At 32.8% G+C, this 17,354-nt stretch overlaps 2 protein-coding genes and 1 pseudogene across 2 annotated transcripts; all 3 read right to left on the bottom strand.

Moving 5' to 3' along the window:
• Window positions 1–4,222: 4,222 nt before the first annotated feature.
• LOC116520417 (olfactory receptor 5A2-like) lies at window positions 4,223–5,143 on the bottom strand. The gene has a single exon (XM_032234608.1). The coding sequence runs from the start codon at window positions 5,141–5,143 to the stop codon at window positions 4,223–4,225; it is 921 nt and encodes a 306-aa protein (XP_032090499.1).
• A 3,809-nt stretch (window positions 5,144–8,952) lies between these two features.
• Window positions 8,953–9,873, bottom strand: LOC116520323 (olfactory receptor 5A2-like). Its single transcript, XM_032234474.1, has one exon. It carries the CDS (start codon window positions 9,871–9,873, stop codon window positions 8,953–8,955), a length of 921 nt encoding a protein of 306 aa, XP_032090365.1.
• Window positions 9,874–12,973: 3,100 nt separating this feature from the next.
• On the bottom strand, window positions 12,974–16,696 carry LOC116521412 (annotated as a pseudogene).
• Between the last annotated feature and the right edge of the window lie 658 nt (window positions 16,697–17,354).

Here is a 17,354-nt window from a genome sequence, read left to right as displayed (position 1 = left end):
CTACCTCTACCTCTACTTCTACCTCTACTTCTACCTATACCTATACCTATATCTACATCTACATCTACCTCTTCCTCTTCCTCTACCTCTATGTCAGCCTCTGTTTTGCTGCTTACTTTTCGGCTGCCATTGAAATGGGGAGTGGGGCATGGTATTTGGGTGGGGGAAATAGTCTGTGCAGGAGGACTGTAAAAAGGGAGTTGTTCTCACTGCGCATGTGGCACAGACAGGAGTAGCCGCCAAGGCCTAATGTCCGACATACCAACTTGATGATGATTTTTGAAAATGTCTCCCACATGACACCTGTGGAGTGTTTGGATTGGACTATGGGATGGGATTACCAAGGAGAGGGGAATGGGTCACATATTGATATCTATGATTACGCGCGCTTTTGCCTCAGATCTTGCTTTGCCTAGCTACTATCTACTCATAACCAGTAAAACTACTCTTGATTCTGCAAAATGGAGTTGAGTGTTTTCTTTCTTGGTTACTGAGCGAAGCAGCCCTGACACTCTACCTCTACCTCTACATATACCTATACCTACCTCTACTTCTACCTCTACCTATACCTATACCCATACCTATCTCTACATCTACGTCTACCTCTATCTATACCTACCTCTACTTCTACCTCTACCTCTACCTCTACCTCTCCCTATACCTATACCTATACCTATACCCATACCTACCTCTCTCTACCTCTACCTCTACCTCTACCTATATCTCTACCTATTCCTATACCTACCTCTGCCTCTGCCTCTGCCTATATCTATACCTATACCTATATCTCTATCTAATCTATATCTACATCTACATCTACCTCTGCCTCTGCCTCTGCCTCTGCCTCTACCTCTACTTCTACCTAAACTATATCTATATCTATCTATATCTATATCTATATCTATATCTATATCTATATCTATATCTATATCTATATCTATATCTATATCTATATCTATATCTATATCTATATCTATATCTATATCTATATCTATATCTATATCTATATCATCTATATCTATATCTATATCTATATCTATATCTATATCTATATCATCTATATCTATATCTATATCTATATCTACATCTACATCTACAACTACAACTACCTCTACCTCTACCGATCTCTATCTCTATCTATCTATATCTATATCTATATCTATATCTATATCTATATCTATATCTATATCTATATCTATATCTATATCTATATCTATATCTATATCTATATCTATATCTATATCTATATCTATATCTATATCTATATCTATATCTATATCTATATCTATCTATATCTATATCTATATCTATATCTTCTATATCTATATCTATATCTACAGCTACAGCTACAGCTACAGCTACAGCTACAGCTACAGCTATCTAGCTCAAACTTTAGAACCATCTAGTCTTTCCAGATTAAATATATGTTGAAGAGCAAACATGATCAAAAGTCTTCAGCATGGTCATAAAATGGGCACAGGATGATCTTTAAGAATCATTTCTAATGTATCAATGTACAGACTTAATGAAGGACATGCATACAGCAGTAGAAAGAGATCTTATCTTGTACACATATATAAACACATGCAGGAGTAGAGAGAGAATGATAGACACCCATTTTAAACCTCCTCTCATGGAGAATGAGTTTAATGAATTAGATCCAAACACATCATATATTAGAATTAGAGTTTTTAATCCATTTTTTTAAAAGAAATGTACTGCTCTAAATATGAATTAAATTTAGATCCAATTCAAAATCCTGGGATAAGGTTAAGCAAAAATAAATTCAATCATTTAATTTTTCTTACATATCCTTCCAAGTGTCCTCTTCACTTCTTTATTTTTCAAACTATAGAAAATTGGGTTCAGCATTGAGATCAAAATATTATATTGAATAGAGAAAATCTCATCCAATGTAATGGAAGACACACTGATGTTTTTCATGTACTGGAATAGTTCCATCATACTGTATATAGCAAACCCACAACAATGAGGTGGGAGCTACAGGTAGAGAAAGAAAATTAAACCAGAAAAAAAAATGGAACTGAAATATATTGAAAGAATCAACAAGATTTTACATTTAGTGTTTACTATTTCATGAAAATAATAAAGTACAGCACATTAAATTATTTCAACAGTGTAAGAATTTAAATCCTAAACTAAAAGCTCCACAATTTTTTTTCAAAATACAAAGAAAATAAAGAAACCAAAGCATTAAAGTATTATAGGTAACTTTCCTTTTCTCATATTCCAATTAATTTACAATATTGATAAATGTTTACTTTTTATGTGCTTTGGAATTCATTTTTTTAGTCAGCTGTTTTTCTCTGCTTTAAAAGCAGATACTTTTGCTGTCCTTGCCATGCTGTTGCATAATATATAATATGTGGTGCTAAAAATCCTTGATGGTGCTACATGGAGTACCAAATATGGTCTAAATGTCTGAAAAAATAAGTCTGAAGCTTATTTTAACTTTGTTGGAAATTCATTACAAACAAAATCTGATGAATTTTTGAAATTATATCTTACATTCTGTCAAAAAAAGTTTAACATTGATTTTTCAAAATATTAGTTACATATCTAATTATGATTTTCATCACTTTTTATTTTGTATTAATGAATTATTTGATGCCAAAAATACTTTGCTTAATTGTTTATATATTATAAAGTTTGAAAGTTTCAGAAATCTTGTAGAACTTTCTTTTTCCATGAATTCAATTGAATGACTCCATGTATTACAATTTGAGTCTATCACCCATTTATTCCTTCCTTTCTCTCTCCTTCCCTCCCATCTCCCTCTTTCTCTATCCATCTCCCTCTACAAAATGAGTTTGAACAAAATATGTCTTACAAATTCTTTAAGCCACTTATTTCCACTCAAGTAGGTTTTCAATGGCAGATGAACTGCATTTTATTGTAGTAAGTGTTGTACATGCTTAGAATAAAGTTTGCTGATTTCCTGAATTTTCTCTTCAGGTTGCAACCAAATATTGCATTTTATTTCACATTCTAAAGGCCAGCTATTCTACATTTTTCATCCTATAATCATGGAATGGATAATTCAGGGAATGGATAATGATGCTGAGCTTTGCGTACTTTGTAAATTTGAAAACTGAGGATAATTTATATTCAAATAATATTTCCAAACCAAAGAGACAACACAGTCTTGGGGAAATTTTAGAACACTATCCAGTCTACTTTGTGGACTTCAAAATAATAATAAAATAAGAAAATAACATATTCTGTTTTGAATTCTTACTGCTCTATAAAATAAATTATCTTAAAAACTGAGGAAAATTCCATATTTTATCCTGAATTTAGGAAAAAAATGTTATACTACTAGATGTTTTGTTTTCAATTTGAACATTTGAAAGTCATGAAATGTCATCAAAGTCACTAAATATCCATGTCACTAAATGCTACTAAATCTATGCTAATGAATCAAAAGCAATGACATATTTTGGATCAAAATAAGCAGTTAATTAAGAAATAAGGGGAAGATGGCAAGGTGTTTTGTGTGTGTGTGTGTGTGTGTGTGTGTGTGTGTGTGTGTGTGTGTGTGTGTTAGAAATTGCTAACATTTATTTATTTAATATCAATATCTCGCAAAATATAACTAAAAGGGAAGGACAAAATGGATGGAATTGCCCCTAAAAGGCAGATTTATCACGTCAGCACATTGAGTTTACAATTCTCTAATCTTCACCATCTTAAATACATCTTGGAGAGGGGAGACTTAAAAGACCCAGGCAAGTTCATAATATATTAGGAATTTTCTAAAGAATAAGTGATACATTACAAGTTGATAGGCTTCCTCATTGTATACTTTATATATTTGTGGTATAAATACCTTTTCAAATTTTTATCAAAATATAAAAGATGCATTGAGTGGTAGCACAATATCCTTCAAAACTTAGATGGCCATAAAAATGCAGAGGCCCAATGGACCCTTAAATCCATACATACACAGAGAGTCCACACATAGAGTGGACAGTGAACATGAAAGCTTTCAAATTAAATAATAATGTTTAATATATAAGCCCCAAACTCACTAAGTAGAATAATAATGCTTAGCTTTCTCATGAGTAACTCAGATCCATTTTGAAACTCTATACAATATGATTTACAACAATTCTAACATGAACTCAATAAAAAAATTCTACAAAATAAAGCAACACTGAAAATTCTACAAAATAAAGCAACATAAAAAAATTCTAGTATTTTACTTTTTTGTAAATATTCTTCTAAGTGCCTTCTTCACTTCCTCATTTTTCAGACTATAGATAATTGGGTTCAGCATGGGAGTCAAAATGCTGTACTGAATAGAGAAAAGCATGTCTAGTATAATTGAAGAAACACTGCTAGGTTTCATGTACTGAGACATTCCTGTCATATATAGCAAACCCACCACCATGAGATGAGAGCTGCAGGTGGAGAAAGTTTTTTTCCTGCCTTCTGAAGTATGGATCTTCATGATACTGGTGATGATGTGGATATAGGAGACTAAAGTTGGTAAGAAGGAACCAAGTCCAAAAATCAATACAGAAAACAAAAGAATACAATTATTAAGAAAAGTGTCAGAACAAGATGCTTTCAAAAATGGTGGAAGTTCACAGCTGAAGTGATTAATTTCAGGAAGACCACAAAACTGTACGGCAAATATGGGAACTGTGTTTATGGTTGCAAACAACAACCCCATTATCCATGCTCCTATAACCATAGATGTGCATAATGCTTTATTCATGATCATTATGTAATGAAGTGGGTGACAAACAGCACTGTATCTATCATATGCCATTGCTGAAAGTATAAAAACTTCTGTAACACTTAATAGAAGACTGAAAAACATTTGTGTAACACAGCTGGTGAAGCAAATTTTCTTATGTTTCATAAGAAAGTCCATTAACATCTTAGGGACAATATCTGCAGAATAACAGATATCAACAACAGACAAATGAGACAGGAAACAATACATGGGTGCAGAGAGGGATGGATCCATTCTTATGATCAAAATTATTGTGATATTTCCTGACAATGTAAGTAGAAAAATGATTGAAAAGATAAAGAAAAAGAAAATCTGTAGTTGAGGATCACTGGAAAGTCCAAGAAAAATGAAGACCAATGAATCAGTTTGGTTCTCCATTTTTACTCATCTGTAAAATAAAAATAAATATTTAAATAGAGATATAGGACAAAGTACAATCAGTTTATATGATATTAAATTGTTTTGTTTTCAATTTTCTCTCACATTCTCTCAGGTTCATTGTTAGTGATCTATATGTCCTAGAAATTACTGCATATTTTTTTTGGGGGGGAAAAGAACTCTACAAAAATGTAAATATAATGAGCCAATATGAAAAAAGTTATGTGAAAATAGAACATTAAAAAAACTGAATCCATTAAAAAGGCAGATATTTTCTAAAGTACTAGCATTTTCTTGTTAGTTTGTTATAACAAAAAACAAAGTGACAATGTAGAATTCTGACTATTTAAGTAATCTACACATCATCATGAAGATTTTTCAATGTCAAAAATGTACTTGAACATATTTGCAAGAAATGAACAGATGGATTATACTTACTTTATTCTAGCTTTCAAAATAAACATAAAGGTATGCATCCAACAATGACCACCCCCCTACTCCAAGTCCATTTATTCACACACATCAATTGTTGTGGTGGTTTTTTCAAAACAATATGTTGGCAGAATTTATTCTTGAGGTATTATTTTTCATTCTATATACAATTTAAATCCTGTAATCTAAAACAAGTATCCCATAAGGAAAAAAATCCCCACATGAAAACTCTTTTGTAATGATTATCAGTGGCTTATAGTTATTTCTCAAATGGTTATTTGTATGAGGGGGAGCTCATTAATTCTTCATATTTAAAAGAAGGGACGAGGAAGACAGAAAAACCTGATAAAAATGAATTATTTTCATTAAAAAGAAAATAATTCAAAAGAAAGTCCTCCCTAGAAAGGTGATATAGCAGACAAAGTACACATCATCATATACATAGCCCATAATATTATCTGGAATTGATTTCAGAGGAAAGAGGAAATTGATGAAGAACCATTACCCCTCACTGGGTTTGTTCAGAAATAGACCATGATGGATGATATTGAAATTCACTGTAATGTCAAGGAAGACAAGGATGGATATATTATTTCAATCAAAGTAATCCATATGTCTCAGTGCTATATCCTGACTTGAAAACTGATTGCAGTTTTCAATATTAGTCATCTGCTTTCTCCAGAAATCTTGAAGGCTACAGACCTAATGCTCTCTCTACAAGAGAATAATAGGAAAACATTGGTAAATGTGCCTATAAAAATGGAGCACTTTTGTTGAAAATATACACTTGAGATAAGAAATTTAACTTCCTAAAAGATAGGGCATATAAAATATTTTTTAAACTTAGTACAAGTGAATTCTTCCAAATGATAAAAATACTAGAATTTGGTTGCTTTATTCAATATTAAAGAAATATAGGTTGCAAGTTGTTTCAGAATAGAATGGACAGCAAATCAACTCAAAAATGCAAAAGCAAGCAAAAAGTGACAGCCTTTACCATATAGTTTTGGAAAATCTAAACAAAGTAAAATGTACTTCAAAACCATTCTTAAGCATCCAAAATTAAGATCTGATGGTTAAAAAAAAATGATGCTCTAGGACAAAGAATATATTAAGTCAAAGAAAATATAGGCATGTATATTTGAATAGATAGTCTGTATATGGTTCAGGTTTTGGTGATGCAATAGTCAGAGGAGATAATTCAGACAATTAGTCAAGAAATGTTGTGAACATGATAATGAACATTTCCATCTTTTGGCAGAAATATAACAAGGTTTGATTATAGGGCAGAACATTTTTATAGAATAGAAACATCAACCCCAGAAACTATTGCACATTGTTAGACACAAAATCAATAATGTAAACCAGATAAAAAACCATGAATATATTTCTATATGTGAACATTTTGTGGGACATTGTATAGTAGACAATACAACTGGAGTAAGATTATACATCTTTGGACTGTTTACAAAAATTAAATGTGTACACAATAATTTGAAAGGCTAGGGATATGATAATGCTACAGAGACAATTTGGTGCAGTGGTTAAGTTATCAGGATAGAAATTGGGAAACTGTGAATCAGTTTTTCCTTAGACATAAAGCCAGCTATGGGACATTGGGCAAGTTACTCTTTCTCTCTCAGCTTAACCCACTTAGTTTTTTGTTATTGAAGGCAAAATAGGAGGTGAGGACATTAGACATGTTTGATGTCTTGAACTGACCAAAATTAAAGATCTGATTTAAAAATCAAATAATAAATAAATAAATAAATAAATAAATAAATAAATAAATAAATAAATAAATAAAAAATAAAGCATAGAAAATTGAAAAGAAAAAGTATATATATATATATATATATATATATATATATATATATATATATATATATATATATATATAAAAGTATATATACATACATACACATACACACACACACACACACACACACACACACACACACACACACATATATATATATATATATATATATACTGTATGTACGTATATGTATATGTATATGTATATATATATATATATATATATATATATATATATATATATATGTATATATATATATATATATATATATATATATATATATATATATATATATATATATATATATATATACACATATACATATACATACACACATACATACATACATACATACATACACACACATACACACAGAACAAACTTCTCATTTTGTGCATTCTTTAAATTTGGTAGTAAATGATGCAGAAAAATAATTTTTGGCACCATAAAATTCTTTTATGTTATACAAAAATCATAAAACTATTTTTATGCTGAATGAAACAGTAGAGAGTATTGAAACATATTTATCAAAAATATGTTTCAAACTATGAAACATACTTTTGAAGAAAAACAAAACAAGTTTAAAAAGTTCTTATTACCAAAGAAATTGTGGGATGTTTTCTCATTGACACCAAATGCTCTCAATAGAAAGCAGCAGAAAAAAACAGAAAAAAGACTTATTTTGATTACCTATGATTACCTATCATCTCACCTATGATCTAAAAATAAATTTCAACCAAACTTTGTCTGTATTAGATACAACAGCACTATCCTTAATATAAAGATTTATGATGTGTTTGGTATAGCCTTTTTAGTATCCTAGATCACATGGAACATGTAGAATCAAAATGAATATAATTATTGCAGCTATGTAAACATTTACAATTGAAATTGTCAGGAACTTCACAAGGAATGTGAGGTTGATAATATACAACATGCATGAGAAATTCTAAGATTTAAATTGTTTTCTAAAAGCTGACATAACTTCAAGCAGTGCTATATTTTCACAGCAATAAATACACCAGATACATTTCTGAATACAATATTGAATTTTATATTGATACAATATTGAATTTTATCAATTCTTAGTCACTGGTGGGGAACATAACTTCTCAATATCAAAGTTTAATTTAAAGTCATTCAAGGTCTATATTTTCAAAAGACAGATTGTTTAGTCACCCTTTCTGTAAAAAAATGTGTAAGTACTGTAGGTTTTGAAACTGTGATAATGAATTCTGTTTCCACGGAAGTATCTGTTTCAATCCAAATGATATGCTAGTGATTTTGAATTATTAATATTGTGATTAAAAATTCAAACTTGCTATTCTTTTAGTAATTTGTTTTGTATAAAATATACAAGTTAAATAAAATACAATATACTAACAAGCAAAATTTAGGAAACAACAACATTTTTTCAGTATGATAGAGTCCCCATGAAAGTGAAGAAACTTCAGATCACAGAGTTGTTTGTATAAGAGAAGGTTTCCATCCAGAATGGCACTTTGTTCTTTCTGAACAAAGATAAATTCATTTTTGTAGTCCTGCACTTGTCTAGTATTTACTTTTTTGTAATTATTTTTCTAAGTGCCTTCTTCACTTCCTCATTTTTTAGACTATAGATAATTGGATTCAGCATGGGGGTCAAAATGCTATACTGAATCGAGAAAAGCTTATCTAGTGTAATTGAAGAAACACTGCTAGGTTTCATGTACTGAGACATTCCTGTCATGTATAGCAAACCCAACACAGTTAGATGAGAACTGCAGGTGGAAAAAGTTTTTCTTCTGCCCTCTGCAGAACGTATCTTCATGATACTGGTGATGATGTGGATATAGGAGACTAAAGTTGGTAAGAAGGAACCAAATCCAAAAATCAACACAGAAAAAAAAAGAATCCATTCATTAAGAAAAGTATCAGAACAAGATGCTTTCAATAGCAATGGAAGTTCACATCTGAAGTGATTAATTTCTTGAAAGCCACAAAACTGTAAGTCAAATATGGGAACTATGTTTATGATTGCAGACAATAAGCCCATTAGCCATGCTCCTATAACCAGGTAAGTATATATTGCTTTATTCATGATCATTATGTAATGAAGTGGGTGACAAACAGCAATGTATCTGTCATATGCCATTGCTGAAAGTAGAAAAATGTCTGTAACACTTAACAGACAACTGAAAAACATTTGCATAACACAACCAGTAAAGGAAATTGTCTTTTGCTTCATAAGAAAATGTATTAACATCTTAGGAACAATATCTGTAGAATAACAGATATCAACAAATGACAAATGAGAGAGGAAATAATACATGGGTGCAGAAAGAGAAGGATCCATTCTTACAATCAAAATTATTGTGATGTTGCCTGACAGTGTTATTAGAAAAATGATTGAAAAGAAAAAGAAAAAGAAAATCTGTAGTTGAGGATCACTGGAAAGTCCAAGAAAAAGGAATACAAATGAGTCAGTTTGGTTCTCCATTTTTGTTTGCTCATCTATAATACAAAAAAAGAAATATGTAAACATAGATATAAGGCAATGTACAACTCAGTTTATATGATATTAAATTTTTCTACTTTCAACTCTTCATTGATTCGATTAAAGTTTTGCATGAAAAGTTGGCTCTCTTTTACATGTCTACATGCACACCCACCCACCCATCCACCCACCCACCCACCCACCCACACACACACACACTCACAAACACACAAACAATTTTTTTATGCGTAGGCAGAAGTTTTAAGATGCAAAGTTAAAACTAATAAAATTGGACAACATTTTAACATTAAGCTTTAAATCAAACAAGAAAATGAAGAGGCATCTATTCCTGAGGCATTTATCAAGCTGAATTTTTATTAAAGCTTATTGTACTTCCTAAAATTAAAAAAGGAATAAATACCCTGAGGGTTGTTTTAGCTATTATTGCTTAGAGTTATTTCCAAATGTCCAAATTGCAGTTGGTCAACTGAATTGGAACATTCCCTAAATAGTTCTGTACCAGACTCATCCAGTGAGTCCATATAAAAGTTGGTATACGAATATAGAGCATTTTTAAAAGTAGCATACATTGGCATTCCATTAACATTTGAGAGGTACAATTTTTATGAATCATTAACATTTCCTTTTAGTCAATTGTAACTATCAATAAGGTGGAAATGTATTTAGGTTTAGAATTGTTCAAGCAATATACATACAATTGGGAACATTTTTAGAGTTAGAATAATGCAAGAAATGACCAAAAGGTTTGCACTTACCTTACTTTCAAAATAAACAGGAAGGTAGGAACTCAGCAATACCCAAATTCATTTATTTATATTTCTGTTAAGGGAACAAAATCAACTTCAGAGCAATTCGAAAGCAACATGTATGCTGCATTTATCCTTGACGTATTATTATTACCCATTCTATACAAAGGCATCATAAATTCCACAATCTAAAAAGATGGTATCTCAGAAGGGACAATATTCCCACATGAAAACTCCTTGCCAACAATTATCACAAGTTTATAATTATACTCATTTCTCCTATGAACCTCTCCTTATGACCTGTGGTGGTGCAGTGGTTAGAATGTAGTACTGCAGATTAGTTCTGCTGACTGTGGGCTGAGTGCTATTTGACAGTCTGAATCTCACCAGGCTCAATGTTGACTCAGTATCCATCCTCCTGAGGTAAAATGAGGATCCAGAATGTTGGGGGTAATATATTGATCTGAAAATTGCTTAGAGAGGGCTGTAAAGCACTATGAAGCAGTATTGAACTCTAAGTGCTATTGCTATGACTGAACAATGAAAAGTGCCTGGATTCTTCATATTTCAAAAAAGGGATGAAAAAGGAAGAAAAACTTGATGAGAAATTATTTTTCTTTAAATGGGAAAATAAAACAAAGCAAAAATAAAGAAACACCCATATCTTATAGAACATATTTTAATTCATATTCTATTGAATATCTATCTATATAACTCCTATTTTTTATAATAGATCATGTTAGTTCTATTGATTGGCAAATTTGGGAAAAATTCCAGGAAGGATTATTCTAGGTTTTTGCACAATTAACTCAATGTTCAAGGTTCTTGTTTTTCATTCAAATGAAATAATCTTACTATTTACTTCCTTGGCTCAGAGATTGGAACCAAGAGATTGTATACAATATATTTTAATAATTATATCCTATATTACCTAAGATTATATGCCTTATTGAAATGGATGAGCCACTGGGTGTTAAAACTGGGATCACTCATTTATTTTATTGATGAGTACTAAATGAAAGTATTTTCCATTTTTGTGAGTATGATGACAGCAGTATTGTAATATTGCTCTGGCATCTGTGCTTCTTGTGGACATTTAAATAACATATCAATGCACACATTAAGGTTATGCCACTTTTATTGAAATTTTTATTTAGTAATTTTAATTATTTAACATATGCACGATATGTTTGCCAGAAGAACTCTGGGTGGGAATAGAAATAAAACATAATTGAATTACATCAATCCAATAAAAAAGAAACTGGGTTGAGGACCCTATATTATCAACATATAAAGCTAAACTACAGAAACATTATAGCTCTATCAACATCATGAACCCAATGCCTTGAGGAAGGGTTAGACTTTCACAGACTTTTGAAATGCTGATTATGTTTGAGGCCATTCCACAGGACATGTGTTATAACAGGGGAAGCATCTTGCCTCCATACAAACTTGATAGTTCTGTGTTGTACCGACCTCAGAGGAAGGAGAAAATCACTGAAGAAAGATAGCTACCATTCAGCTTCAGATACCATGTTTAATTATATCAAAACTGTGTGAGATATCAAGGAGAATCAGGATGAATACGTCCCACCCACCCAAAATCCACCAAAGTTATCCACTAGTTCAATCAATGCTGTCTCAATACTACATATTGACCTGAAAATTGATGGCAATGGGTATAAATAATCCATTTCTTCCAGAACTTTTCAGGGTTGCAGATCTACTGCAATGGTGAGCTTCAAATTATTTTACTATGTGTTTGCTCGTGCACGTGCACTTGCATACGTGATGCTTCTGCACATGCACAAAAGAAGTTTTCCCGATCCAGGGCAAAGCAGCAGAAACCAACCTCTCGTCTACTGCCTCTCAACACGTTTCCTAGTGCTGCAATATTACTATTGTCAGCTGTGGTGGGATTCAAATAATTTAAAAATCAGTTCTCTGCTCTAATGACCAGCTGGGTAGGTGGAGCTAGGTGGTCATGTGACTGTGTGGGCATGGTGAACTCAATGTCACTCAGGTCAATGGGCGGTTCGCCTTAGCTGTTATAATGAGGATTAACCGGAAAGGCAGTTTCTGTAAGCAGGGCAATAAAGATGAGGCTAGAAACAACACCAGAATATTTCCTCCCTGCCTTCCTTATAGGATTAGCACTGCAAAGTGGGAAAAAATAAAAAAAAATTTTTCCAACAACTGGTTCTCCGAACTGCTTAGAAAGTTTACAACTGGTTCTCCCGAATGGGTGCAAACCGGCTGACTCCCACCACTGATTATCAGTGATTGCACCACAGTTATTGTAAATGTATTTATTAACTCAATAATTGGACAATCTTTTAAAACATCTCCTTAAATAGGCTTAGGGGTGGTCTTGGGGCAGCACCTGCTGGCCTTAACCAGGGAGGGGTAATGTGGTCTTTCCAGGCCTCGTGGGATCAGTTCCTTACCACCTTGCTGGATAGCACAGCTATCACAATAGTGAAGCTTCACATAAAGTTTGGGTAGCACATAGGAATCAAAGCTACTTGCTTCAGAGATATCTTGGATTGCAGCTGCTTTTGCAATATTTTGGATGACAAACTTCTTAATAACTTTATCCTTGGGGACACAATGGCTGCAGTTGGGTACAGCAAATAGGCTGGACATGTTTCTGGCCCTTGACATGGCCATTGTTTCTTCTCTTCTTCTCTTCTTTGTCATTTTGGTGGTGAGGAGGTGAGGGGAAAAGTACCACTGTTATTGAAAAACAATTGATCTTTATTTTTCCTACATGGACATTTTCTGCAAAGCTGCTTCTGATTTATGGTTCAGTAGAAAAGATTTTCTAGTAAAGTAATGAAACCCATTGAAATATATCATCTGAATATATCTGCAACTTAGATTTAGCAGAAGATGGCCTGCACATATGCCAACAATGACACATGAAAAATTGAAGAACCTTTTAACATTAACAATATTTTTTTCAATATAGAAAAAAGAAAAAAATATTTATTTCAACCAGAAATCCTATGATCAGCTCATCTACAATTCAAATGCCCTAGATTTATCTTCTAATACTAATAGTTTTTAGCAAAATACTTTTTATCAGAATGTGAATTATCCTTGACCAAACTGTGCTCAATCATATTCATTATTTGGCCAAAAAAAATCTTTATAATATGAGAAAGTCTACTGGATAGCTAGGACTAGCATGTTTTTTTTTTCTAAAATTACAGCAGATTTTGCTTCTAATTTTTTTTTTAATCTATATTAAAATAAAACCTTAGAACTTTGAAATAAGTGACTGGACATATTTTTTCATTTGAAAGCAGTCAAATAGTGCATGAGTTTGTTCTTTGCATTCTATATATTTATAAAATTCCCTAATTCTAGCACGTAGGAATGCACATTTAAACTGATTTAGGATACAAAGAAACATAAGTTTATTGCATACTACAAACATGATTATATGAATTCTCTTTGACAATTATTTTTCCATGAATTGATCTCATATTTTGAAATTTATTTTTTTTATAAATCATCATTGCTACCACCATCACCACATATATGGATAATTATTTTTTTGAAAGAGTGATTTTATGGATATCTACTGAGAAGTAGATTAAGTACAAAAATTATATTTTACAAGCATGTATAAAAGAACAACCTGAATTAAGTAAAATAAATCAAGCTATATCTGAAGAGACAGCTACAGTACTGTACTCTAGATGTTTAAACCAGTTAGCCTGATTTATTTGTTATACAGAAAGAGAGAAAGAAAGATATATTTATGATTTAGTCCAATCCCAATAATATCCAGACCTGTATAAGCCTATTTAAATAGATATTTGTTAAAGTTACTGAAGTTACCCTATGGCTATGTGTTAAGTATTGTTTAGACAAAATTGCCATGGTCTATGATTTCTTTCACGAGCTCTGTCCCAAATATATTATAAGGACTTAAATCCACTAGGAATAAATACTGTAAGTTGTTTTTATATTTAGGAATTTTACATTTAGAGCAATCCCTTTAGATTTAATGTTTGTTTTTAGATTGTAATAAGATATCTGGATTTGGTATTGGTGGTGATAACAAATTATCAATCAATAAATCAATCAATCTTTATTGATTAGCCCTTGGGCCATATCAAAACATCAAGTTCCAGAGACAAAAATTACAGTTTTAAAATGAAATTGAAGCAGACCACAATTTAAAATGTAAATGGAATAATATACAATTTAAAATATAATCAGAATAGAATGCAATAATTTAAGATACAAATTAAATATGCTTAAAATTATATTACAATGTCACCCATCCGTCTACCCCATCAAGTGGTCTTTCCTACAATCTACCACGTTCTGCTGCACCAACTTTGTCCTTATTTCCATCAACTTTACAGTAAATTTGGCAATCCATTTAACCAACTGCAAATTAGCACTTAACAAACAATGTTGCAAAAAGTGCTCTTTAGACTTAGGGGTGCTGGTATAAAAGATCCTACCCAACTGGTGTTCCCTCAAATCTGAGTACAGGGGGTAATCAAAAATTATGTGGGATGTTGTTTCGACTTCCCCCGTCCCACATAAACAGACTCTTTCACTTGCATGGATCCCCTTATACCTGCCCCAAAGCATGTTTGTTTGAAGTTGGTTCAATCTCAATTTGAAAAAAAAAATTCCTTATGACCGGAGATACTGTAAAGGTGAAGTTAAATATTTTTTTTATTTTAAAAATGTGTTTGTTTACTGATAACCAGGGGCAAACTTTTGCTGCTGTCACTTGTGCAATGTCTGATTGTGCACTTATGTCCTTAAATCTCTGTGCAATCCAAGTTCTGATCTGCCTAAGATTGTGCTGCTGCCAGTTTAAAGGAATATCAAAGCTTGATACCTGCTTCAAAATTATTGATAACCAATTATTTTTATTACTTGAGATAATCTGCTCCATTAGCGCTTCCTTTACTAACCTCCCTTCCTCCATCTCAATTATTCTTAGCCAGTAATAAATGGTCTTCAACATGGCCCTCCTGCCAATTGCATGTACTCCCAATTTTGCCCTCACTACGCATGCTGGGGTTCCAGGGGACACTGCCAAGATTCTCCTCAAGAACTTATTTTGAGGGATTTCCAACCCAGGTAACTTAACTAACCCCCATATTTCTGCCTCATAGGTAAGTACTGGTTCAATTTTTGCCTTGGGACCAAAAAAGGTTATGAGGTATCTTCTAACCTCTGAGTACTGGCCTACAATTTGAAGGTTACAATTGTATATCATTGTTAGAAATTTCCCCCCATCTTTATACTTTTTCCTATCTTGGGAGTCCCATGATTGTTGGTTGTGTAAATAACCATCTGGAATTGTACCATTTTCAACAAAAGGCTCCAACGAGGGGCCTTAAAATGGGCATTAAAATCTCCTGCCAAAATTAGAGGTGTTTTTATAATTTTTTCCATATATCTAATATCTTTAGCTCCAGTGCCTCTCATAGGTCGCCCATTGCTGGATTAACATACACATTTATGAATACTACTGACTTCCCTCCATATGCCAAAAGGATTGCTTGAGAAAATAAAGGGCCAGAGTCTGAGCATATCGCGTTTCCCATCCATCCTAATTCAGCTTTTACCAAAATGCACAACCCTCCTGAGGCTCTTCCTTTATAGCTACCCTATTTGCTGGAAGCTGCCAAATATTAAACCCAGGGAGGTCAATGGGGGCCTCATCACCACTAACCCAAGTCTCCTGCAAGGCAATTACCTGATACCTATTTAGAAATTTAAATAGGTACACCAACTTCCTTTCCATCCTGCCACATTACCATGTGAGGAAGTGTATTCTTAAAGAAGGTGATTGTATGCTCTTTCCTAGTCAGGCTTCTTGAGTAATCTCTTCCACCCATCCTTCCCCATTTGCACTCACATCCATTTAATCGCCTGCACTCCATAAAAGTCTGTTTAGGCATCATTTCTCTGCCTGTTGCTTTCTGCCTTGCAGATCTGTAAGCTCTTTTAATCTCTGCCTCCACAATAAATGATTTTACTTGAGGCACCACCCTTACATCATTCCTTGGTATCATTTTCGCCACTAAGGGGGACTGGGAAATTCTTTCCTGGATACCTTCCAACTCTGGTATTCATCCCACAGCACTTTGCACTGTTAGGTCAGCTATCTCTGGCACTATGTGCTGTATAATAGTGGGTGTCAGGTTTCCTGGGCTTTTAAGCTGGAATTGTACATGCCAGAACAAATGACCCCAAAGGAGCAGCAGAGGAGATAGTCTGCTTCAGCAGCTTTCTCGTCTCTTTGAGTTTTTTTAAGACTTCTTGCTGGTCCGATATTGAAAGTAGAGAAAAAGTTTCTAAGCAAACAGAGACGAATGTCTCATTTTGCATTAAGCCAATTGAAGGAAGTTTCACATTAGTTGGATCCAAAACTTCAGCCAACATTTCCTTTGTAATCCTAGGTCTCCTCCCTACTTCAGTTGACTTGCTTTCCCTATTTGGTTTACTTTTCAGGTTAGCTTTTCCATGCGCTGCAATGATCTCCCTGGAGCTTTCTGGATCAGCGGGCTGACTTCACTACTAGAAAAAAACTTGAGCTGCTAAAATTTGGAAGAAAGCCAAGAATCCTCTCATTCGCATGAGCAGGCTTGGAAAGAGCTGTTGTTTGAATTTAAAAAGAATTCTGGAATAATTATCACATTGCAAAGATATTCATATGCTGCCAAATCTATT

Source organism: Thamnophis elegans, chromosome Z (genome assembly GCF_009769535.1).
Source record: "Thamnophis elegans isolate rThaEle1 chromosome Z, rThaEle1.pri, whole genome shotgun sequence".
Classification (NCBI taxonomy): domain Eukaryota; kingdom Metazoa; phylum Chordata; class Lepidosauria; order Squamata; family Colubridae; genus Thamnophis; species Thamnophis elegans.
This window is presented reverse-complemented; position numbering and strand designations above follow the sequence as displayed.

What these genes read in the sequence shown, in the direction of transcription:
- LOC116520417 (XM_032234608.1), bottom strand. Translation starts at nt 5,143, where the DNA reads ATGGAGAACCAAACTGATTCATTGGTCTTCATTTTTCTTGGACTTTCC.
- LOC116520323 (XM_032234474.1), bottom strand. Translation starts at nt 9,873, where the DNA reads ATGGAGAACCAAACTGACTCATTTGTATTCCTTTTTCTTGGACTTTCC.